This window comes from Rhineura floridana, chromosome 10 (assembly GCF_030035675.1).
Source record: "Rhineura floridana isolate rRhiFlo1 chromosome 10, rRhiFlo1.hap2, whole genome shotgun sequence".
Lineage (NCBI taxonomy): Eukaryota > Metazoa > Chordata > Lepidosauria > Squamata > Rhineuridae > Rhineura > Rhineura floridana.
This window is the reverse complement of record NC_084489.1, coordinates 25,983,780-26,010,712: the sequence shown is the minus strand read 5'-3', so window position 1 is coordinate 26,010,712 and position 26,933 is coordinate 25,983,780. Positions and strand designations below refer to the sequence as shown.

The window sequence follows — 26,933 nt, the reverse complement described above, 5'->3', positions numbered from 1 at the left end:
TGTCTAGCTAGGACAATAGAAAGGATCTTGTGTCAGATGTGGGAGAAAGAATGGAAATGTTAATGTCATTTTTAAAAGGTATTTTTATGTTATCCTGCATTTCATGGCATCTTAGCTCTATGCAGTGTAAACAAATGCCTGTTAAGATCTTAGTCTACAAAATCAGTCCCTACATCATCAAGCTAGTCTGTTGTTTTTTAAATTAAGATATGAAACACAACCCTATACAACCAGTCACAGAAACCCACACCAGGTCATCAAAAATGGAAAAAGGAACATCCAGTAACCCTCATAAATCTGCTAAGTCCCACAGAATCTTTTTGAAAGAAGGAGCATCAGAGAGTCAGGTCTGACTGAAGCCCAACCCTATGGGAATGCATTTGTTTCTTTTGCATCCACGTTTTTCACTGAATCACAGAAGTCATTGCACAATTTGATATAAACTGGACGTTTAGAAAAAAATGGTGCAGAGCCTAGAATGCAACAGTGTGCTGACTAAAATAACAGATAATACAGGATAATAATAATAATAATAATAAAATTTTATTTGTTAGTCGCCTATCTGTCCGAACTAACTAAGGTTGAGCGTCAACACTTGGGACACCCAGGTGTGAGCTCCACAACACCCAAGAAATGGATATGTGGATAAGTCTGATCCTGGGTTGCCTCTCCTGCATCTCAAAATACATTTTAAAAAATTAATCAAGACACAGCATGAACCCAAATGGACCAGAATACTGTAGTGTAGAGAACATGAAATTTGGCTCCAATACTCCAAATCAGAATACAGCTAAATTCTCTGCTATATGGACTTCCTACACAGACCTTTTTGCATAAAACCAGATTTGTGAATATCTAGTACTTTATCATGCTACTGGGCATTTTGACTGGACAACTTCCCCCGACTTTCCCTATTCCTCTCCCCATTCCCCTATATGTTGTCTGTCCACTGTTGTGTCTCCCCCCACTTTTTATTTTGTACATGTAAATAAAATGTTAAAACCAAATAAAAAATACAGGTCTTCTACCATTATGCCAAGGAAAATATTTCTAAAGCTACTTCACTTAGCAAAAGCTATACATTCATCCCAGTTATCATCTTGAAATAATCCATTCTGACTGAAAAATTCTCCATAATGTCCTCAAACATGCAAATGAATATTTAATAGCATTCTGTTCCATGGTTACCAGTACATTTAATTCAAGGGGAAAATACATGTTTCACCAGTGCCTCTGCTCTAGCTGCCCTTTATATTTTCCTTCAGTCTACGAGGTCAGACCTAGAAACCATTTTCTTTTCATGCATTATTCAGGAAAGTACTCTTGGTGTATTGGGTTACTGCACCAATCAAAGTCAGTGCTTTTCTGACCTTCCCATGTTCTGAAAAATGACACACACTCAAGACAACAACCCAATACAACTAGAGCTTTTTGCAGTACTTCTACTATATTTCACATGCTAAATTCTATGCATTATATACATTATAGGGATGCAGAGCATTTTCCCCAAACTGTGGTTACTTGAATACAGGTCATATGGCTGGTGTACTGTATTTGACAAGTGTATTTTAAAGACTAATTAGAGTGAATTCCATAGAGAAGATGATTCTAACATATTCTGAAAAGAATCACTAAAAGAAAATAATTTAGGCTTGAGCGGTTGACAAATTTTGGTTGGATGTTGGTCATCACTGCCTCACCCACTTGCTTCTAAGAAAGGTGATCTACAAAATGCCACACACAAATACGGAAGGTGCCCTAGCCAAGTTCTCTGGTGTTTGCAGGGAAAGGGAAAGGTCTTGCTTTCTTATTGATTTTGACTTTCTTCAAAGCCTGGAGCAAAGCGGGTTTCCTTCCTTTGCTTCTAGACTTCCCCAGCAACTGATGCAAATGAACAAAAAATTGTAACAAATACAGATATGGAGAAAGTTCAAAAGCAACTCAGAATGTTTTATTTATTTGTGTTTTATTTATAAAATATTAAAAATAGAACTTCAAGAGATCTTAATTAAAATCAACATTGAAATATTATATAATAAACACACATGTATGGATATGTGCTGTAAAGAAGGGGGACCGTTAAGGATTGTGCCTTTATGCTGTAATTTGAAGAAGAGTAATAACAAATGTAACAGTTAAAAAATGTTTATGGGTCTGAGAACGGAAGCCTCCTTTTAGAACAAATTTTCTCTCTGGCTTTTCACAAGTTCTACCTCTTGCATCAGTCTGGCAAGATATGGATTGGTTCATGTCACAAAAGATGGATGGACATATAATTCTAATCATGAAGGTTTTTCCTCTACTGAATGTGGGAAGATTCAGGATAGACAAAGAAAGTACTTCCTCACACAGCACATTATTTAGTTATGACACCCGCTCCCACAAGAGGCAGTGATGGCCACCAACTTGTTTAAAAGAGGATTGCATAAATAAGGCTATCAATGGCTACTAGACCTGATGAGTAGTTTAGTTTAGTTTATTTATTACAGTCATAGACCCGTCTGGTAAGAGAATGATAGTACATGTAATACAAAAGAAATCAATGGAAATTAGATTAAAAAGCATTTAACAATCAAATAGCGAATAAAAATTACATAGTAAAATCTTTAACGCGCAAGCATTGTGCAGCATATAAGAATTTGGCCACACTCAGGGTTATTTCACTGTTAGATCCTGAGATGAGGTAGCTAATCTGGTTATCAGTCGACTTCGAAGAGATGCTTACCAATATATAAGCTAGAAATTTAAAACGTAAAGAGTCATAGAGAGGACAAGATAAAATAACATGGGCAAGTGTTTCTATAATTTTACGAGCACAGGGACAAAAGCGCTGGTCATAAGGGATCCCCTTATATCTGCCCACCAATAATGCGGAATGTAAGGAGTTAAATCTGGCCCTAGTAAAGGCCAGACGGAGGTTGGGATTGACTAGGAAATCTAGGTAGGGGGCCTGATTAGAAAATTTAAATGGAAGTCTAAAATATAAAGGTGAACAGGTTTTTGTGGCCTCCATATTTGCCGATTGAAAATCAATATCAGCTAAACGGGAGAGAAAACCACGTTTGGCCGCAGATAAGTTTTGAATTGATAAATATTCAAATGATAAGCCAATCGATAAAATATATATTTTTAATGCTGTTACTCCAGGTTGAAATAAAAGAGTCACCCCAAAAATTGGATAAATATCCAGTTGGAGGATTATAAGCTATTTTAGCCCAGTAGTTTAGGGGACCTGATGAGTAATGTTCAACCTCCACTGTTAGAGGCAGTATGCTTCTGAATGTCAGTTGCTGGAAACCACCGGGGGAGAGTGCTGTTGTGCTCAGGTCCTTCTTTTGAACTTCCCATAGGTGTCTGGTTGGCACTGTGAGAACAGGATGCTGGACTAGATGGGATCCAGCAGGCTCTTCTTAGGTTCTTACGCTAAATGTTCTAGGGAATTCCAGTTCAGTTTGAGCATCCTTTTGAAAAGTCTGCTTATGCCATGGGATAAGTTCCTGTCTTCCACCATTGTTCTCTGCCAACCAGTGGAAGCTGACAATCTACCTCCTTAGACCTTAGATATAGCTTTGGAAATTACTTTTCACTCACTGAAGTCTATAATTCAAATAAATATGTATATCCCAGAGTAAGGAATTTTTAATAGTATCTTCAATGTTTGAATTCTTGGTGATCTGATTACCTAATAATACATACACATACTTTTATTAACTGAATTAACTTAACTATGGATTTGAAACTTCTGACCATCTGCATACTTAAATGCTCTTTTGTGCTGTACATCACGTATAGCCAAATCTTTTGATTATTACAGGACAAACTAAGCATGCTCAAATGCTTAGAGTTTAAAAGAAAATCTTAATGTCCATGTGGAATGGCTGCAACTTTCTTAAACATGCTCATTATGTTATGGAATATTAATCAGGGAACTATCAAAGAGTGAAAGATTCGTAGTTTGGTTTAAAATAAAATAAATAAAAACTCTGCTTGGCCCCAGTTTCCCACATACAACAGCTCTAAATTATTTATATGAAAACAAAATGTTAACACTCCAATTTATATTTTTCAATTAATTTTCTTCTGTCTTAGAGCTAGATAGTTATTAATGGTAAGGAGCAAAGATTGCAGAACAGGAGTCCATAGTGCATGGTTCTTCATTATTTATTTTTAAAACTTTTATATCACCTTCCATTAAAAATGTCAAGATGCTTCACAACAATATAAAAATTCATGAAAATCAATACATTAAACAAAAAATACTGTAGCATCTACAGAAGCCAGAATAAATACAAGAAGCTGGCATTAATGTCTGGCAAAGGCCTGGAAAAACAGGAAATATTTTAGCAAGCTCAAAAAATGCATTAAGTTGGTGTTCATCTTATTTCAGAGGGGATGCGATTTGACAGACTAGCTGGCACAAAACATCATCCTTCTAGATGCCACAAGAGACCTCAGCAGGCTGCAGTACAACTAAGAGAGCATCTCCCAAAAACCTTAATGACTGGACAGATCTATACAGGAGAAGGGGTTCCCTCAAATAACCCAGTCCCATGTTATTTACAGCTTTGTAAGTCAACAACAAAGCTTTAAACTTGGACTGGTAGCAAACTGGCCACCAGGGCAGTTCTTTTCAAAGTGGATGTCATAAGAACATAAGAAGAGCCTGCTGGATCAGGCCAGTGGCCCATCTAGTCCAGCATCCTGTTCTCACAGTGGCCAACCAGGTGCCTGGGGGAAGCCCGCAAGCAGGACCCGAGTGCAAGAACACTCCCCCCTCCTGAGGCTTCCGGCAACTGGTTTTCAGAAGCATGCTGCCTCTGACTAGGGTGGCAGAGCACAGCCATCATGGCTAGTAGCCATTGATAGCCCTGTCCTCCATGAATTTGTCTAATCTTCTTTTAAAGCCGTCCAAGCTGGTGGCCATTACTGCATCTTGTGGGAGCAAATTCCATAGTTTAAGTATGCGCTCAGTATGTCAAATGCATGTGGTGAGTATCTCCACTTAGCAACTCATTCACTGTATTCTGCACCAGCTGTAACTTCTAGACCAGCCTTGTCCAACCTTTGGGCCACAGATGTTGCTGGACTGCAACTCCCATCAGCCCCAGCCAGCATGGCCAATGGTCAGGAATTATGGGAACTGTAGTCCAGCAACATCTGTGGCCCAAAGGTTGGACAAGGCTGTTCTAGACCAACCTGAAGGGTAACTACACATAAAGCACATAAGTTATCCAGTCTTGAGAATGCCAGTGCATGGGGCATTACGGCCAGGCTATCCCTGTCCAGGAATGACTGAAGCAGGAGCACCAGCTAAAACTGGTAAAAGGCATTCCTAGCCACTGTGGCCTCTTGGCTTGCAAAAACAGCCCCAGATTGTGCACCTGTTCCTTCAGAAGAAGAGTGACCTAACTAGTACTTGTAAATGGGCCATTTCCTATACTTAGGAACCACCTACTCACCAGGTCTCCATTTTATCAGGGTTCAGCTTATCACCCTTCTTTTAGCCCACCACTATGTCCAGACAGCAGTCAAGGACTTGTATGGCCACACCCAACTCAAGATGTAACATGGAAATAGAACTGGGTGTCATCAACATACTTTACTTCAGGGTGGTAACCCCTCACCCCCCAAGACTTTTTAATTATGTGGACCCCCTGTTGTAATTCCACAATGTTGGAAACATGCCCCATGACACCCCCCTTGTGCTTTTTTATTAAAAAATGAACAATTGACTATGCCCACTTTTACATATGGCCCAAGGGGGCTGACCATGGACCCAAAAATGTTTAGCCACCACTACTAACCACCACTTGAACTATCTCTCAGATTCTGCCAAGAAAAAGTGGGAGATGTCAGGAGGCCAGTTCTTGGTTTTAAGTCTCAATTGTAAGAAGCAGTGGCTATGTTCACCATGTGGCTATGTAAGTTTAAACTAGAAAACATTTCACAAAACCAGCACACTGCCTGCTTTGTAAAGTGGATAATATTCTTTACACACACAAAAGGAGGCAAAACTCGGACAAAATAAGAGCAAGCATTGTCACAGCAGATTTTGTGAAGAGGATAGCATTGAAGACAAACAGGGCTGCCATTTTAACAAGTGACTCTTAAACAAAACATTGTTGGTTAAAGGAGAAGGAGGTGCATACCCTGGTTAGGTCCATTCCAAGTTTGAGTTGTGAAATGAGGTGAAGAATTATACTACGCTGATCTTCCATTACTCCTAAATCATCCTCTGCATTATCTTCATTATCTGTCGCCTCATCTTCAACCAGGATCAATTCACGAGTTGAACACTGGGGACAGGGACAGAAGAGAGAGGGGAAAATACAGAGCTTGGAAAAGTTACTTTTTTAAACTACAACTCCCATCAGCCCCAGCCAGCATGGCCACTGGATTGGGCCAATGGGAGCTGTAGTTCAAAAAAGTAACTTTTCCAAGCTCTGGGAAAATATAATCAGTATCATCAGCTTGAAACACAAGGAACAATATGGCATAAATTTATATAAGCTTAATTCTAGAACTCTCCAAAAACACCAGGGAGATTATTTTCAAATATTCTCTCAACATTACTGATTGACTGGCATAATCTTTAATAAGTTATAAACAATTATTTCCAGTATTGAGGATTTGGACAAGCCATAAAGAGTCTGCAGAATGAATCTGAGCATTTACTATGAAGACACTGATTTCATTTCTAAAATGTTGGAAGTATATGGATGCTATATACGGACTGCCTTCAAGTCGATCCCGACTTATGGCTACCCTATGGATAGGATTTTCATGGTAAGCGGTATTCATAGGGGGTTTACCAGTGCCTCCCCCTAAGGCTAGTCCTCCCCAGCTGGCTAGGGCCTGCTCAGCTTGCCACAGCTGTACCAGTCAGCCCTTTCCTTATCCACACCTGCCAGCTGAGGGGCAACTGGGCTCCTTGCGACTATGCAGCTTGTCCATGGCTGCACAGGTGGCAGGGCAAGTAACCCTCATTGTGGGGGTGATCTTTAGCTGGCCCTTTATACCCAGGAGACACGAGCGGGGCTTTGAACTCTGGACTCCTAGCAAGGCTCTCCTCTCCACTGTACTATACCAGCTGTCTATATGGATGCTAGGCAGGACAAAAGTTTTTTTAACTTAAATCAGGGAACAAGATACTCATTTGAGGAGGTAGGGGTCAAATACAGAATCAGTTACCTAAATATTAAAAGATTTGTTTATTCAAGTGAAAATAAATTATGAAAATACATAAGGAAAAATAAATGGTTGTGCCAAGAACATGGTTGTGATATTTAAGATGTTCTGCACTATTTAATTTTTTATGTTAAAGACTAAAGGCAACATTACATGTACAGAATGTTCATTTTTCAGACATATTGCCTCATGTTTCAGATACCAAATTCTCTATTTATTCTTTTAAAAAGGCAACTATGAAATTCCTCATGAAAAAACAAGCCTTACCCTCTTAGCTAAAAATATTTAAATTCAATTTTACTAAAATAAATGCATTTCTATTACCAGAGCCATCATACAAGGGGCTTCTGGGCATGAATGTTTTGGGTTAGGACAGCTTTTCAGTCTTGGAGGAGCAGGCCAGGGAGGGCTCATTCCTAAAAAAAAATTACTGTACAACCTGACCACTCATTTCTTGAGGCTATATTACTGCTTTGGTATAACTAGACCATGGGAAATCTTCATTTATATTTCATTTCATAAAAGCACAGCAACAATTCCATAGCAGTAACTGAAATGATTCAATAAATAATTTTCAGTAGTTAGAAAAGTAGTGTGAAAAAGAGTTACTCCCTCTGTACAATGGGAGAAGACAGAGAAAAGGATCAGATCATATAATTTAAGCTTCAGAAGAAGAAAAAAATGTTTTACTGAATCTTCTATTTCACATGGAACTGAATCCATTTCTAACCTCCCAAAAGCTATTTACTGAAGTTCAAGAGCTTTGAGTAGTCAAACACAGAGGGTTCTTTTACCTACACTGTACTGAATTAGGCATCATTATATAAGCAAGTTACATTTACACAGTAAAAATTCACTCAAACCCCTTAGTGTAATAATTAAGATACCTTGTAAAACATATGTCCTTACTCTCCAAACAATACAGTTTTATCTTGCATTGTAATTCCATTAGTAGAGTAATTACAACAACATTGCCTACAGAGATTGCACTACGTTAACTGCATCAGCTATATCAGTTTAGCTTTGTACTTTGCAGTAGCTCTGGAAGTGCAAGATTCTCCTGCCATGTAACAACACAGGGCATTAATAACAAATATCATTCTCTCACATGATTATTTTGCATTACTTGTTAACCAAAATAAGCAGCTTCAATTTCAATAGTACATAAAAATGAAAACAGTAGAAAATCAAATGCCATAATCTTATAGTTAGATGCAAAGCTATAAATCCCTATTGTGCAGAACACAGAGTTTAATTTGAAAGGGGGGGGAAGAGAGAGACAGAGATAAAGAACGTATTAACAGTAGCTTCAGAACTCACAGAGGATGTTTCTGCAGCAGGTTTGTCTATCATCCAGCTCGACTTCATTGAATGTCCTGAACTAGGTAACAAATGTTGGTGTTTTCAGTTGTTGCTGCTAGCTCCTTTAATAACATGCAAGCTGGAGCTAGGAATTAATAGTACCAGGAAGAGTCAGGAGCACCTTCCTTCCCTGCTGTATCCCCCACCTCCTTTTTAATTTCCAGTGAATTTGAAAAGCATGATGTCAATTCAGCATGAATCTGCTGCCTACAGTTCTAGTCACATGACAGTGGATTAGTGAGCTTAAACTACAAATTGCTTACAACTGGAGAAATGCTACTGCTGTTGGGTCTCTTCCCCCCTCCCCCTGGCCACATGAGCTAGCATTAAAAAGAGCATCTTGTTCAGCTCTGAGAACAGGAACAGATTTCAGCTATTACATATTTTAAAAGCTTCTTTCCTACTATGAAGGACTTTTTAAAAAAAAGTAAGATTCCAAATAGAAAAAATTACCATTTTCCTTTAAAGTTAAAGGGTTACAAAATCATCTTCATGTACCTCTCAAAGCTTTATTTGAATGACATTTGACTTATCACCAATGGAAGGCTGCTTCCATTGTTGGGTTTTTACGAGAACACATTAAGTCATATCCCCCAGGAGCCAGTTCATACATGACACTGTCCCCCACGACTTGTGACCCAGCAGCAGAAAGGATGCCAGTGCATGCATAGGACGTCTCCTTTCAACAACGTATCTTTAGATCTCCCTGACGAGGTGTGCCTGGCACCACCACTGTTATCTTTTCGGTGCCAGGTCAAGACTTTCCTCTTCTCCCAGGCATTTAAGCATGTGTTTTTTAAATTTTTAAATTGGGTTTTTAATTGTTTTTAAAAGATGTGTTTTAAATTTGCATATTTGTTTTTAATGTTTTTAGTTACTGTAAACCGCTTTGGCTATGGGGCGGTATACAAATAAATAAATAAATAAATAAATCTCTCATCGATGCTGTCCTAAAGGCCCACTCCCACCAACCGCACCACTTTGGACCCTGCCTGGCACTTTTAAAATGCCACTAGGAAAAAAAATGTCTGAAATGGTCCCAAGTTAACTTGTTTGTTAGAAGAGAATCACTAAAGAACATATCATGCAATCCATTCTGCATTTAATTACACTAAAAGGCCATAGCTCAGTGGCAGAGCATCAACTTTGCATGCATAAGTACCCAGGTTCAATCCCTCTCTAGGTAGGGGCAGTGAGAGACCCGTCTGAAACTCTGGAGAGTTGCTGCCAGTCAGTGTAGGCAATACTGAGTTAGATGGACCAATGGTCTGACACAGTGTGAGGCAGCTTCCTATGTTTAAATTTAAGGCAAGGGTGTTATTTTCAGATTTATAAAGCAAAACTCAGGGTTAAAAATAATGATACCCACAATCCTACACTCACATAACTGGGATTAAGTGCCACAGTAGTCACTGGGGCCTTTGAGTGGACATATGTAGGACAGAACTGTATTTTGCATTTAAGAACAAGATTTTCCTAGGACAATTAGTTTTGTGTGTAAATATTGCACACAATAAAAACTTTTTTAGAAGTTGTCAGCATATGTAGACATTTTGATGATTGCTGTAGACGTGAGACAGTTAGAATTCTAAGTCTTTATGACTACCAGTTCTGGAGTTGTTGCCAAAAGTGGGGGATAGAATAAGATGTCAGGCTGTTCCACAAATTCATTCTGTTCCACAAGGTAAGCAGAAATTCCAAGAAGGGAGGGATTTGTACTTATATGCTGCCTTTCAGAATAAATGAATTAAGCAAGCAAGCAATGGCTGCTTGGTAAACCATGGTTAATATATTTCAGTGAATCATCAAATTGCTCTTCCCACTTTGAGCCAATCAAAATGTAAATTTCAGATTCATTTTGCTATCCCTGCGTCTTTAACATTCTCAGCATAGTCATCTAGTTTTTCATATCTAGCTGAAAGCTTAAAGCAGCCTTTTTCAACCAGTGTGCCTCCAGATGTTGTTGGACCACAACTCCCATCAGCCTCAGCCAGCATTGCCAATGGTCAGGAAAGATGGGAGTTGTGGTCCAGCAACATCTGGAGGCACACTGGTTGGGAAAGACTGGCTTAAAGCAATACTTTGGAAGCCATCTTCACCAAGTGGGTTAGCAAGTTAATAAAATCAAATTAACATCTACAAGGTGGAACAAGTTCAGAGGAGGGCAACAAGGATGATCAGGGGACTGGAAACAGAGCCCTGTGAGGAGAGACTGAAAGAACTGGGCATGTTTAGCCTTGAGAACAGAAGACTAAGGAGAGATAGGATAGCATTCTTCAAGTACATGAAAGGTTGTCACATAGAGGGGGGCGAGGATCTCTTCTCAATCATCCCAGAGTACAAGACACAGAATAAAAGGCTCAATTTACAGGAAGCCAGATTTCGGCTGAACATCAGGAAAAGCTTGACAAGACAATGGAACCAATTACCTAGGGAGTTGGTGGGTTCTTCAATCCTAGAGGCAATCAAGAGGCAGCTGGCCATCTGTCGGGTATGCTTTAACTTGGATTCCTGCATTGAGCAGATGGTTGGACTCAATGGCCTTATAGGCCCCTTCCAACTCTACTATTCAGTAATTCTAAGGTCCTCATGACCATAGCATCACACAGGATAAATATACATTCTCTCACATAACAGCCACATCAGCATAGCATTGTATAATCAGCAAAACAGAGTACAATCAGCAGCTTTTACACTGTGAAAGTCTTAGCCCACTGCAAAGCAGTGTGAATTATATTAAAAGCAAATTGCTTTTTATTTGAATTTCAATCTCATGTTGTTTTTTTTAAAAAAAATGAATCCCCCTGGTCCACCACTGCTTTTTAGCTTTATAAAGCAGGAACAAACGCTGAGGACCTCTTACTAGTTAAGGTACAATAAGTGATCTTAGATATGCACTCATGATTTAAAATAATAAGAGTGCCTTAATACAGGGATGGGAAACGTAGACCAGTAACATCTAGATGGCTACACAACTCCCATTATCCCTAACAACTGGTCATGCAGACTGATGGAAACTGGAATCCAACATTTGGAGGCCCACACATTCGCCATCCCTGCCTTAATGGATCAGCCTTAAAGGTCTATCCAGTTCAGTATTCTTTGCAAGAATTCCAGCACTAAATGGTTCACTGTGAGCTAGCCAGTGACTGACAGGTGGACCATGTCTACCTTTTGCCTAATCCTGTTATAAGTATTTCACATAAAAATCCCAAGAATTTGATATTAGTTAAGACAATGGCTCGGATCTTAACTCTTTGCTCCATGAATGGAAGGAGCTACTCTTCATGGAAAGAGCACTGCACTCTGGAAAGGATCTCTTTTGTAGAGTATATCTCAACAAGTTAGCAAACCGACAGGATCCAAGCCTATGCATCTTTATATGGAGACATAGTTTCAGATTATCCCATTTAGACTGGAGAGACTGTGCAACACATATATTATCCACAATGTTCCTCTCCCAAGAGAAAATAAAGGCAGAAGCTTTGGCTTAAAAGGCACTTGCTACAGTATGAAATACGTACACAAATAGGTTTACCAGGGAGATTTTATTTGCATGCACAATGTCTGTTGCAGCAAGCTATAAAAACCAAGATTAGTTAGATTGGAATAAATCATATCCATCAATGCTGCTGCAGTAGGCTTAATGTCATTTAATTCTACTTTTAATGTAATTGTACATTTAATCATTTGAGCTAAGCATACCTTACCAAGAATTTTCCAACTGATTATGTCAGGTGTCATATCTGGGTAGTCCAATAGCTAATAAGCTTAGAACAGTAGCTTTTTGCCAACAGATTAATTTAGCTGTACAAATCATTACAGGCTAAAGGCATGTGCACTGCTATGCAGCCTAAAAAGGATTGTCTCTGTCACATAGAGGTTATGCCTTGCTATGCAATACCAAACAGGCTCTTGTCAAAGCTGAAATTGTTCATTTTTTGTTAAGTGCAAACAACATTGACAACATAGTTATTGTTTAGTTGACATGGGACCATGAAATGCTTGGATTACACATTAAGTGCAGAGCACAATGAAAACATTCCAGTCTCAGGCAATTCCTTATTTAAAATACACACACACAAGCTCAGTAATAGGGGTTCTTGGAATGTCAACTTTGTACAACTTGACCTACTGTTAAAAAAATCAAGATGCCATACATTTTAACATTATTCATTTGATTTATAAAAGATCAAGACAAATATAAAGACATAATGCATTAAGTATAAATGTCCAGAACATCTTTTAGCTAGAAGACTGACTAAACAGAACTTCAAGTATGGCACAACAACCTTGCTACTCACCTGGGAGGCATATGAAGTGGTCCCTGGGAAAGCACCTGAGTAGCAAGATGCCATATAAAAAGCTAGCACCATCAGGGACAGGACGTGGCTAGAACTTTTCTCTCTGGCATACTAGGACTGTACCACATGATTTTAGAGTCCCTAGAGAATTGGTAGCACTTCTAAACTCTAGAGAACAGAAAGCAGTCCCTGAAATTCATACCATGTAGATCAAAACACAAGGAAATTAGGAGATGAGAGGATGAAGGTAATTGTCAGAGAAGGCTACCAAGGGACTAAGAAATGGCCCAAGTTGCAGGAGAGAACAACTGGGGACTGCAAGGATCAGAGCAGGGAAGATAAACACAAACTACATACTAGATAAGGAGTTAAGATTGTTCACTAAATCAGTGAAATGAGTGGGGAAGGATGAAATTAGGGGGAAAGGAATAGGCAGGAAAGTGGGAGGGTTACTGTAAACATGAGCTTTTAATAAATTAGCACAAATGCTAGAATGGGAAGTAGTGTAACAAAGAAAAATTAAAATAAAAGGCAAGGCATAGGATGAGGTCAAGGAGAATAGGCTACAGGCCTGAAGTAGGAAAAGAGCTGATCAGTTTTAAAAAATGATAATGATACAGGACAAGTTGAACCTATGTTGTCACAATGATCCACAATGATGTATGCAACTCATAAGCCATAGGTTTAGCTTGCTCAGCACGAGGCTGGACATGATGCTTGGGATTTGACCTGCAGAACTAGTTTACTTACAGCCTGAAATATATCAAATTCCATCACTTATGGTAAAATGTCTTAAAAATCCTTTTTAAAAGGATTGTTTTCAAGCCTATATAAAGGGGGTCTGAGATTAAAGGACAGGCACTCTTCACAAACATTCTGGCACCTTTGGAAAGTACCTTCTTTGTTGATTTTCAGAGTTTCCTTAAAGAAGTCAAAAATATTCATCTCTTCAGAAAGCATTGCCCACACTCCCAAGCTGGCATCAACTACCATCAGCTAGTGGGCTCCTTCTGGGAAGAAGGATGGGACATAAATTTAATAAATAAATTGTAGTTATGTAGCATTATATTTTATTGTTTACAATGTGATTCTCAATCAGCTGGAAACATCCAAATGTCTAAAAGAATATGATGCACTAACACCTCTGAAGGCCACATGTGGTGATAGAGATCACATACCAGGGCTGGCAGTGAGCAAGGCCATTCACACACACACACACAATGGAGATTTGCTTGGAGGGTGTGTGTGGGAATGACTCCATGTGCCTTCCTCCCATCGCCATTGTGTTTTCCCAAGCCCACCAAACAATGATTTATAAGGGGAGAAAATTATATGGGACTTACTCTCTCCATGCACTTTCCTCATCACCACAACGGCATGCTCTTCAGGCCATGATATTTTGTAGTGCGCATGGGGGAGTGGCTTGGGCACTTGTGCTGGGCTGCATTGAAGCAAGGGCTACAAGTGGCTTGCAGGTTGCCTCGTGTGCACCAGTGAAAGGAAAACGATGTCAAAAGCAGCATTAGATAGGAGAACCAGGAAACAAACAGAATTTGAGAAAGAAAAAAATGTGATTATACTCACAAAGAGGGGTTGTTCAAGAAAAGAGTGTTTCTTCCCCACTCCTCCCCAAGCACTTTCAACCTAAAAGCAAATAGAGGAGTGTATTCCGCACAACTAGAGTGTCTCCAATTGCTCTTATATGAAAGAGATAACTTTTCCCCTTGGAAAGTTTTGCCTAGGTTGAGAGTAAACTACTACACAAACTACTAGCTGATTGTTGCATACTCAACACTTGCCTTAGTTACTTTAGCTTTGCACCCTGGATTAACCCAAAATAGCCTATTCAGGAAATGGCTTCATGACAAAAATAATTGTTCAGAAAAGTCCATTTACTTGAAAGGAAATGGATGTAGGGTTGAATAAGAAGTGTGAAATGAGCTGAAGGCATTCAGTAAAGATCATTTGCAGACAGACATTCTGCTGCAAAAAAGGGGGAAACACTGGGAGAACGTGATGCAGGACAAGATGAACCTTTGGCCTAATCTAGTAAGGCTCTTCTTGTGTTCATAATCAGCACTCTGAATTGGGCCTGGAAATGAACTGGAAGCCTGTAAAGCTGTTGCAATAAGAATCATAGAATAGTAGAGTTGGAAGGGGCCTACAAGGCCATTGAGTCCTACCCCCTGCTCAATGCAGGAATCCAAATCAAAGCATTCCCAACAGATGGCTGTCCAGCTGCCTCTTGAATGCCTCCAGTGCCGGAGAGCCCACTACCTCTCTAGGTAATTGGTTCCATTGTCATATGGCTCTAACAGTTAGGAAGTTTTTCCTGATGTCCAGTCGAAATCTGGCTTCCTGCAGCTTGAGCCCATTATTCCGTGTCCTGCACTCTGGGACGATCGAAAAGAGATCCCGGCCCTCCTCTATGTGACAACCTTTCATGTACTTGTCTTCCACGGTATTAGCTGTGCCCCCCAATTTTGTTTCATCTGCAAATTTGATAAGCATGCTTTGTACCTCCTTATCCAAGTCATTAATAAAAATGTTGAAGAGCACTGGGCCCAGGACCGAGCCCTGTGGTACCCCACTCGTTACTTCCGCCCAGTTTTGAGAAGGAACCATTGATAAGCACTCTTTGAGTACGATTCTGGAGCCAACTGTGGATCCATCTAATACTTGTTCCATCCAGCCCACATTTAGCTAGCTTGCTAATCAGAATATCATGGGGCACTTTGTCAAAAGCTTTGCTGAAGTCCAGATATATTATGTCCACAGCATTCCCACAGTCTACAAGGGAGGTTACCCGATCAAAAAATGAGATGAAATTAGTTTGGCAGGATTTGTTCTTCATAAATCCATGTTGGCTCCTTGTAATCACTGCATTGTTTTCAAGGTGCTTACAGATTGACTGCTTTATAATCTGCTCCAGAATATTTCCAGGGATTGATGTTAGGCTGACTGGTCTGTAGTTCTCTGGTTCCTCCTTTTGCCCTTTTTGAAGATAGGGACAACATTAGCTCTCCTCCAGTCATCCGGCAGTTCACCAGTCCTCCATGATTTCGCAAAGATAATAGAGAGCGGTTCTGAGAGTTCGTCAGCCAATTCCTTCAATACTTGAGAATGCAATTTATTGGGCCCTGCCGATTTTCACTCATTCAAAGTGATTAGGTATTTCTTGACCATTTGTCTATCAATCTCAAGGTCCAATCCTGCCCCTTCTACTTCATGTTTTCCGGGAGGGTCATAGGCCCTTTTTTGGGAGAAGACTGAGCCAAAGTAGGAATTGAGCACTTCTGCCTTTTCTTTGTCATCTGTTATCATTTTGCCATCCTCATTGAGTAGCTGTGCCACCGTTTCTTTTCTCTGTCTTTCACTATGGACATACCTGAAGAAAGCTTTTTTGTTGCTTTTAGCATCCCTCGCTAGCCTCAGCTCATTCTCAGCTTTAGCCTTCCTGACACCATCCCTGCAATCCCGTGATACCTGCCTGTACTCTTCCTTTGTGGCCTGGCCTTCTTTCCATTTCCTGTATGTGTCCTTTTTTGTTTTCAGGTCATGTCTAAGCACTGGCTTCTTCTGTTTCCCCCCTTTTTTCCTTGTTGGAATTGCTTGCCATTGCGCTTTTAGAATTTCCTTTTTTAGAAACTTCCACCCATCTTTGACTTGTTTTCTCATTAGAGTGGCTTGCCATGGAACTGTACTTACAATTGTTCTGAGTTTATTAAAATCAGCTTTCCTGAAGTCCAGGGTGCGCGTATGGCTACTCTCAGCTTTTGCTTCTGTTAAAATCACGAACTCAAGTATGGTGTGGTCACTTTCCCCCAGAGTTCCCGTAACTGCCACTTCATCCACCAAATCATCTCTATTGGTTAGAATCAAGTCCAGGATAGCTGATCCTCTGGTTGCTTCCTCCACTTTCTGTAGGAGGAAGTTATCTGCAACACAAGTAAGAAATTTCTTGGAGGGGTCGTGTTTGGCAGAATTTGTCTCCCAACAGATATTGGGATAATTGAAGTTCCCCATTACTACTACATCATGCCTCCTCGAAACACTGGCAATTTTCTTTTTAAAAGTTACATTCTCATCTTCTCTTTGATTGGGTGGTCGGTAGTAGACTCCAAGCACCACATTCCTTTTATTACTTGCCCCATTAATTTTAATCCAGATACTCTCGGTGGAGCTACCAAGCTCATCTTCCTGTATTTCTGTGCAGGGATATATATTTTTAACGTATAGCGCAACTCTACCTCCCTTTTTATTCCTTCTGTTCTTCTTGAACAAGTTGTATCCTTCAATTGCTGTATTCCAGTCATGGGAGTCATCCCACCAAGTTTCAGTTATACCTATCAAGTCGTAATTGCCCTCCTGTATTAAGAGTTCAAGTTCGTCCTGCTTGTTTCCCATGCTCTGTGCATTAGTATACAGACATCGAAGACCATGTGATTTATGGCTTGGCTTCCTTACTACATTTTTTGAGGGCTGTTACTGGGCCCTATTAGAGCCAATCTCTTTGGTCCCACTACTGTGCATAAGCCTCCATCAGTTGTTACTACCAAGTTTACGTCTCCCTCCCCTTTAGGATTCAGTTTAAAGCCCTCCTGCTGAACTTCTCCATGCTGTGACCAAACACATTCTTCCTAGTCCTTGGGAGATGCAACCCATCACTTGCCAGCAGTCCATCTTCCAGGAACCATAGCCCATGGTCCCAGAATCCAAATCTCTCACGTCTGCATAACCTTCGTAGCCATTCATTCACATGGAGTATTTTTCTTTCCCTTTCTACTCCTAAGTACTATCTGGGCCCCAAAGTCCTTGAGTTTCCTTCCCAGAGCTTCAAAGTCTGATGTAATTTCTTCATAGCTCCATTTGGCAGTGTCATTTGTTCCCACATGGATGAGGAGAAAGGGATACCTGTCGGTGGGCTTGATAAGTGATGGCAACCTTTCCGTCACATCTCTAATCTGTCCTCTGGTAGACAGCATACCTGGCGAGTCCACGGATCTTCTCGGCATACTTGGGTTTCGATCCCACGCAGTAGGGAGTCTCCCACTGCTAGCACTCTTCTCTTCTTGTTGTGGGGCGTGGTTTCATTGTCCCTGCTTGATTGAGCTTCAGCCTCTTGCTCGTTGTCGCACGGGGTCCCCTGTATTTCTTCCTCCACAGGCTGTCCTCAAGTGGTTGAAAGCAGTTCCATAGCTCCACTGGTGAAGGGTGTCTTCTAGCCCTTCTGCTCCTGTCACCCTTTCCCACGGAGATTCCTCCGCTTTGTTATTCCTCTCCAAAGCAGTCTCCTCTTCTGGTACCACATGCTGTTGCTCCTCCACCTCCACATCTGTTTGCTGCTGTTGTTCCAGTGTCCTAAGAACTCTTCATCTTCTCTTATAGTCCTAAGTGTGGCCACCCACCGTTCCAGGCCTCTCACCTTTTCTTCCAACAGTGCCACGAGCTTGCATTTGTTGCAGGTGTACACCATGTTGTTCTCAGGCAAGAAAAACATGGCACACACCTTGAAGGTCACAACCACTGGAGAATCCTTCCCATTCATACTCTCTTCTACCTTTTGTTTCTTTCTAACTACTTGTTTTGGAGTGGCCTGTGCTTTGTCCTGTCCTACTTCAGGGTAAACTTGAGAGTCCCACTAGTATGCAGTGCACTGTACAAGGAGAATTAGTAATTTGTTTGGGTTTTTTTTTTTTACGGACCTCCCCCTTGACCACCCCTGTCGAACTCCTTTGTCAAACTCCTGTTTGCTCTGCCTGTTTGCTCTGCCTGTTCGCTCGCTCTGTTCGCTCACTCTCTGAAAGCTGGCTTGCTTATATGTCCTCACCTGCAGAACAACTGAGACACCTCCCTCTGCTCTGCTCTGCTCTGCTAGGAGTCAGGAAGCAGAATGAGAGTTCCAGCACACACAGCTGCTGCTTGTTGCTCTCAGCAGTTCTCAGGCCACGTCCTTAAGCCAATAGCTATCAGGCCACACCTCTTCCAATCAAGCTGCTATGGAGCCCTTCAGAGCACATAGCTTCAGAGCCCTCTTGCCTTTTTCCTTTCCTCACTACAGCTCCTTTGTCAAACTCCTGTTTGCTCTGCCTGTTTGCTTGTTCTGTTCGCTCACACTCTGAAACCTGGCTTGCTTTTATGTCCTCACCTGCAGATCAACTGAGACAGCTCCCTCTGCTCTGCTCTGTTAGGAGTCAGGAAGCAGAAAGTATCATGTTCCTGGTAAGTGGCTCCAGTCAATGTGGTAGCCATCACAGTCAACCAGGCAAAGTTTCCAGATACTTTTCAGAGCCAGCCCAACATAAAGGGCATTGCAATCAAATTGTATAGAAGGTTTATATCACCATGGCCAGATCTATTGTCTCTAGTTGGGCAACAGCAATCCTAGCCACAACTGTTACCTGGGCATCCAGGTTCAAAGTTGAGGTCCAAGACCATCTCTAGATCACAAACCAGGTTTTTCAAGGGGAGTGCTGCCCCAAGAGTTGGAGTTCTATTAACCAGGAGCACTTCTGCCTTGTCTAGATTATACAGCCACGACAGTCACTGTATACTATAGCCAGCACAGGGTTTTTTTGCATTCCGCAATGTTAAATTGAAAATACCTCCCATGCCATTCTACTACTTTCCAAAACAAAACCTTACAAAACCTATAGTCCTGAACTCAGAAACGCTTGCTTAACAACCCTCTAAGGTTTCATGGCAATACACAAAACACTCAGAGAGAATCTAGGGTTCAAAGTGTAAAACAGGAAAAAAATCCAGACCCCTGTTAGGCTTTTTTCTGTCAGTGGTCCCATAATTTGTTGAAATTAATTAAAAAGCAGCCATGTTCACAGAGTACCTGTAATTCTATTACTGACCTTGCCCCATACTCTGACCATCTTCTGCAGTTTAAAATACACAGCTGATTTTTAATTAAAGAAATTTAACATTGGACTCTATGATAGCGCAGGCACGCTCAGTAAGATCCAACTGTCAGAATTACAGCTGTTTGACTTGGCTAATCAGGTGGCCACACCCACACCAGACATTTATTCTACTTTAAACAGTCACGGCTTCTCCTAAACAATTCTGGAAAGTGTAGTTTGTGAAGGGTGCTGAGAGTTAGGAGACTCCTAATTCCCTGACGGAGCTCCAGTGGCCAGAGTGGTTTAACAGTCAACCCCACTTCTTGGTATTGTAGCTCTGTTAGGGGAATAGGGTGTCCCCTAACAACTCTCAGCACCCTTCACAAACTACACTTCCCAGGACACTTTAAACAGACATGGCATTCATCAAAGTGGAATAAAGGTTTGGTGTGGATATGGCCAGGGACATCTTTGGTTTAAATTTGGGTGGGAGACTACATGTGCCTGCTGTAGAATAAAAAGGTAGGGGAAACCCTAAAAAACAATGATACTGTTCACAATATTTTCCTTTTGGAAAGGAAAGGGGCTTTTTTCTCTGCCCAGTAACCACCCACCCAATCTCCTCCCCCTCCCTCTCCCCTCCACCTTCCTCCCTACTCCTACCCTTCCCCCCCTTCTCCATCCTCCCTCAAGCGTGCTCCTTTCCCAGGTCAGTTTCACCTGTCCTAAGCATGATTGTAAATCCAATTGAACTAAAAAAGCACACAAATGATCAATCCATTCTCAGCAAACTTGCACAGGATCCCATTTCTTACCTCCTGGATTAAAAAGCAGAGAAATTCACTAATGGGCAGAAAAATGTTGCGGTTTAAGAACATACCTATAGTCAACAGATATTTCTATCAAATTTTTAAAAGCAGGGAAATTGGGCAGCTATAGTGAATGCACCAAGGGAGCAGGAGATCTGACCTCCTCTCTGAGATATTGTACTGCCCTACAAATTTGTCAAAATGCAAGCACAATTTGGGTTTGTATTTCATAGTCCAATCCACAGAAATCCCATCTGTTCTGGGATTTCCCCCAACCCTCCAGAGCAGATCTGGAGGCAGTGGCGTCACTAGGGTTGGTGTCACCCAGTGCGGTAACTCTTGGTGTCACCCCCATGGACCTCCTCCCGTACCAGACCATACAGAATCCTTAGTAATGTTTTTTGTACTAATGTTACCCGTAAATCGTAATTCCCGTATATCACTGAATGTAATGGCAATAGTAGTGACATAAACAACTAACAAAATTAAAATTACACAATATCATACACACAGCCTAAATGTATTTACATTTACATAGTTTCATGTGGTTAAAGTGAAAATTTGGTAAGAAAACAATAGAATTCTTTGTTATGTTTACTCAGAAGTCCCATTAATTTACAGCACAATCCTAACCATGACTACTCAAAAGTAAGTCCCAATGAATTCAATGGGGTTTACTCCAGGTACATGGGATCAGCATTCCTTTACTCCCAGAAAAGCAAGTATTGGATTAAAGCTTTCATATTGGAAAGGTTTTCAAAGAACTGCCCTCTCCAACAGCCCAGGGTCTCACTGCTACACACAAGAGAAAAAAAACTTTAACCCATATTCTTACTTACTCAAACTGAAGACCTCAAAACCACCATTTTGATGTTGTAATGAAGCCTAAGCACTGCCAGGGTCAACAAATCACAAGCCTGGCTCCCCCTATTGGCTACAATCCTGAAAGGGCAGGATTAGAGGCCAGAGCTTGGAAAAGTTATTTTTTGGAACTATAACTCCCATCAGCCCAATCCAGTGGCCATGCTGGCTGGGGCTGATGGGAGCTGTAGTTTAAAAAAGTAACTTTTCCAAGCTCTGGCTAAAAGCTGCTATACAGATTGGTTAAAAAACAGATTAAACAGTTGCAGGGGGCCTGCCATTTTGGTGTATATCTCGGGAACCAGACGACCTAGAAACTTAGTGTGTTTTTTTAATTGAAGCCGAGAGTCCGGAGAATAAGGTAAGTTAGCTGGAGACCCGGAGGAGACCCGGAGGAGACCCGGAGGAGACCCGGAGGAGACCCGGAGGAGACCCGGAGGAGACCCCCAAAACCGGAAACTCCAGCCAAAAATCGGACACCTGGTAACCCTACTCCAGCTTTGCACCCCCTGGTTGACTGCACCCCAACCCCCCTTGGTACGCCACTGAAGCATGCAGCAGGTTTACAGAGGCAGCACTTGCCTGGGCTGGAGGTTTGAATCTCCCGCTCTTTGGCTGCAGAGTGGTTTTTTCCCCATCCTGCCTGGGAAGCCACTGAGGCACGCAGCCCAAGTGCAGCCAGGGGATTCAAACCTCCCGCCTAAAATTCACAGCTGATGAGCGGGCAGGCCAAGCAGGATGGGGGGGAAACCGCTCTGCAGCCAAAGAGCAGGAGATTCCCCAAGAGGGAAGTGGCTGGCAAGGCAGCCGCTGCAGGGCTGAAGATAGAGATAGGTACCTAGGGGCGGCTCTGGATGTCACCCCGCTCTGATGGTGTCACCCGGTGCGGTCCACGCACCCCGCACCCCCCTAGTGACACCGCTGTCTGGAGGGCAAAAAGGAGAAGAGGAAGTCCTGTTGTGCAGGCAGAATTCCTTGCATTAATTCAGTAACTTCTCTGGACACAATCCTAAATCTTTCTTAAAGTGAGGTGTTATGATAGTAGAAGAATGATTTAAGAAAGAAGAAAGTTTCAGAGGCAAAATCTGGCCAGACATCTCCATAATCAGGAACATCTATATAGTTATTTACTCTAACATTACCAGCTATCAGGTAAAAAGTTCCATGCTAATTTTTTTAGTAATTCAAAATATTTCACCAGTTTCTCCCAACTTTTAAATTAGAAACAAGATTTACAGAGATCAAGAAGCACTAAAATTAACCACATACAAAATTTAATGTCTTTGAACAAAGTGAAGAAAGTCTACTTTGTTACTTTAAATCTCTTCCTTTATACAATCTTGAACTTCTAAAAAAATTAAAATAAAGCATGAGTTCACAAACGCTTCAAAATAGAAAAAAGTTTAGAGCAGAGCTTGGAAGTAACTCGTTAGAAATAACGAGTTACTTGTAATTCATTCCTTTTTTAAGTAACAAGGGTGTAAGTTCATTACATTTTGCTAGTAATACAACGACTAGCAATTTCCCTACTTTTTAGCAGTAACTAACATTTCTGACGTTATATTTGGATGTTACTAGGGGCGAGAGGAAGAGGAAGTCTTCTGCTCATGTGATTGGTGGACAGAAGACATGTGCCTCACACTGGAGATCTCCGCAGCGTCACTCTTCCCTTATGCTCTGTGTTAGGAGGCACAAGGGAGGAGGTCGTGGAGTGCCGGAGAGAAAAAAAATGGACAGAGAAGGCAGCAGCAGAATGGAGGTGAAGAGAGCTGTGGAGGTGAGTGAGGATGATGTGTGTGTGTGCACCCCGTGTGTCCTGCCGCCCCCCCACTGCTCATCCCCCCACCCCCACAGCTCCTGCTGTCCACACCACGTGTCCTGCTCCCGCCCCTGCCACCGCACGCCCCTCTGCTGCTGCTCTTCCCCCCTCTGCCGCCGCCACACTTCCCCCTGGAGCCACCGCCGCCATTCCCCTTCTTTCTCAGGAAGGCTGAGGAGGGCACTCTGGGGCACCAGCCTTCATGCAGTCTCCCCTCGCGGAGTGCGGCAACTACTTTCTGCTGCCGCTAAAACACGCGCCTCGAACAACCCAAGCCGGCTGTGCCTTGTCCCGCTGTGGCTCCCAGACATGTAGAGCTGCGTGACACTCCTCTGCAGAGTCCCTTTTGCCCGCCAAGCAAACAGCGGGCGACGGCAATGCTTTCCCTCCACTCCCCGGCTCGCCCAGTCAGAGCTCCCCAGGCGGTTTGCCTCATGGCTGCTGTGCCAAAGCACACCTTTCTCTCTTCTCAGGCGGGGGAACACACGCAGACGGCCGCCACCTCGCGTAGTCTCTACCGCAAGGCAGGTGGTCGGTCTGTGGGTGTGCCAAGGAGTCCGCTTCATCCTAGTTCTCATATATCCCTGTTCACAGATGTAGGATTTTTTTTTTGGCTGATGTGGGTGAGTGGCTCTGTGTGTGTGGAAGCGGAGTCATATTCTTTTAGTCACACAACTTGACCCAAGTTTCAGTGAACTGACCTTTGTTGATAAGGAAGGCAGACTTTTAATCAGGGTATGTGTGTTTGTATGTTGGATGTTACATACACGTGTGTGTCTGTGTGTGTCAGAGGAGTTAAAAAGAATAGATGTAAGTTCCTTAAGTCCACTGATTTCAATAGGTCTACCTGAATGTCATCAGCATTGGGTATCATCCATACACACACCCATGAACTGGGCAAATACCTTCTAAAGACACTCAGGTGGCTTCCATTCTTGTTGGCAAATTCCATGACTTGACAAATTGGGGAACATGTAATATGAGGATTTTCTGCATTTACCACATCCTTTTCATGTGTCTGCTTTGAGAGCTAAGAGTGTTCCCCCACATTTTCTGGTTCCAACACAACACCCACCTTATATTTTAGTAGTGTTGTTGCAGTTGGATGTACCCTCCCATTAATTGAGGGATTAGCTGATTGTTGTCAGCGTGTATTACAGAGGTAGGCCTCCGTTTTGTATATTGTTTAGGGTGGGTGGCCTGTCCATTAAGCGGACAGGGTTAGGGGCATGTGTAGATCCGGGGGGGTTATGACAGAGAGGGAGGGGGGCCAAGCTATATCAAGATTGGGCAGCAGACGCTGGGTTGATGCTGGGGGCAGACCATGTCAGTCTAGAGGAACAAGAGATAGATGTATAATATCCATCCCTTGTTCCGGGTCTGCCCAAATCCAGAAGACAACTGGGAGACGCAGGATTCCTACCGACCTTCGACTGTTGTTGTGTAATGCCAGGTCTGTGTCACAAAAAACATCTATCATCCATGATATGATTTTGGATGAATGCGCAGACCTGGTGTGCGTTACGGAAACTTGGCTGGACGAGGCCTCAGCCCCCATTCTTGAGGCCATGTGTCCGCCGGGTTTCCGCTGCGCCCAGCAGCCGAGGGTGGGAAGGCGGGGAGGGGGAGTGGCAGTCATCTATCGGGAATCTTTGGTTTTTACCAGACCTCCCCTCCCGAGGACCAAGTTTGTTGATTGCATGTATTGGAGGTTGGGCCCAAAGGGCAGTTTAGGGATTCTGCTTGTGTACCGCCCGCACCGCAACACAGCAGACTCCCTGGCCGAGGTGCTCGAGGTGATCTCGGATGTACGAGTGTTGTCCCCAGAGCTATTAATTCTCGGGGACTTCAACGTGCATGCTGAGACCACTCTCGTTGGAGCCCCTCGGGATTTCCTGGAAACCATGGCTTCCTGGGAACTGCACCTTAATAATACTGAGCCCACCCACGTAGCCGGTCATGCTCTCAACCTTCTATTTGTCCTGGGAGAGGAGGGAAGTGTTCTGAAAGTGGGGGCTATTTCTTATACCCCTGTGTCATGGTCAGATCATTATCTGGTGAATATAGATTTCTCGTTGCCACACACCCTCCGCAGGGGCAAAGGACCTATTAGAATGGTCCGCCCCAGGCGCTTGATGGATCCTGATGGATTCCTGACTGCGCTTGGGGAATTGGAACCTGCTGAAGGTCGCTCGGTCGAAACCCTGGTGATGGAGTGGAATGAGGGGATCACCAGGGCATTGGACCAAGTTGCCCCGAAACGTCCTCTCCCCCTGAACAGAACTCAGAGAGCGCCATGGTATTCACCACGGTTGCGCAATCTGAGGCGGGAGGTGAGATGACTAGAACACCGGTGGCGGAAATCTCACTCCGAAGGTGCTCGGACACAGGTCAGAGCAGCAGTAGCTGCCTACCAGGTGGCAGTGAAGGCAGCAAAGAAGGGTTTCTTTGCTGCCTCTGTTGCATCCGCAGAGTGTTGTTCCAGGTGGTCCGAAGCCTGGTCGGTCCAGTTGCTCAGGTACCCCTGGAACATTCTAAGACCTCCTGTGACAAATTGGCAAAACACTTTGCTGATAAAATCGAACACCTAAGGAGCTCGATTCCATACGCCGTGGATGCAGTGAATGAACCAGAGTTGACCATTTGCAATCCGGTCCAGTGGGATCGGTTTCGGCCTCTCCCTTCTGAGGAAGTGGACAAGGTGCTTTCATCTGTGAAGCCTACCACTTGTCTGATTGATCCATGCCCATCATGGCTCCTTGTGAATTGCAAGGAGAAACTGGGCGAAGGGATTAGGGCGGTGGTAAACGCATCCTTAGTGGAGGGTGTGATGCCACTGGCCCTCAAGGAGGCAATTATAAAACCTATCTCAAAGAAGTCCTCCTTGGATCCCCAAGTTCTGAACAACTTCCGCCCTGTTTCGAATTTACCATTTTTGGGCAAGATCATTGAGCGAGTGGTGGCTAACCAATTGTCAGCACACTTGGATGAAACGGATTATCTGGATCCATACCAATCGGGTTTCAGGACTGGACATGGAACTGAAACAGCCTTGGTCGCTCTGGTGGATGATATGAGGAGGGCATTAGATAGGGGAGAATTCACCTTTCTTGTCCTCCTAGATCTTTCAGTGGCTTTTGATACCACTGACCACGGTATCCTGATGGATCGCCTGGAAGGACTGGGAATTGGAGGCACTGTTTTACAGTGGTTCCGTTCCTTTCTCTCTGACAGGCACCAACAGGTAGCATTGGGAGATGAGGTTTCAGACCCTTGGCCCCTCACTTGTGGAGTGCCACAGGGTTCTATCCTCTCTCCCATGCTATTTAACATCTACATGAAGCCCCTGGGATCTATGATCAAGAGATTTGGGCTGCGGTGTCACCAATATGCGGATGACACACAGCTCTATCTCTCGTTTAAGTCTTCACCAGAGTTGGCTGTGGAGACCATGTCCAAGTGCCTGGAATCTGTGAGTGGATGGATGGGAAGGAACAGGCTGAAGCTAAATCCTGACAAGGCCGAGGTACTGCTTGTGGGAGACAGGGGTAGGCTGGGTTCTGTTGACCTGAGGTTTAATGGGGTACAATTGCCCCTGAAGGACCAGGTCCGCAGCCTGGGGGTTGTTCTTGATTCCAGGCTGTCCATGGAGGCTCAGATTTCGGCAGTGAGCAGGGCAGCCTGGTACCAACTACACCTCATACGCAGGCTGCAACCCTACCTCCCTGTTCATCAGCTC

At 42.8% G+C, this 26,933-nt stretch overlaps 1 protein-coding gene across 2 annotated transcripts in view; it reads right to left on the bottom strand.

Moving 5' to 3' along the window:
• The window catches only part of OSBPL10 (oxysterol binding protein like 10), a 112,648-nt gene that overhangs the window by 25,171 nt on the left and 60,544 nt on the right, over positions 1-26,933 (bottom strand). Inside the window, exon 7 of one of the 2 annotated variants that reach the window (XM_061586039.1) lies at positions 6,150-6,296. The exons of the other annotated variant lie outside the window; for it this stretch is intronic. Coding sequence (XP_061442023.1) covers positions 6,150-6,296 — 147 coding nt within the window. The remainder of the gene's footprint in view (positions 1-6,149; positions 6,297-26,933) is intronic. 2 annotated transcript variants of the gene reach the window in all.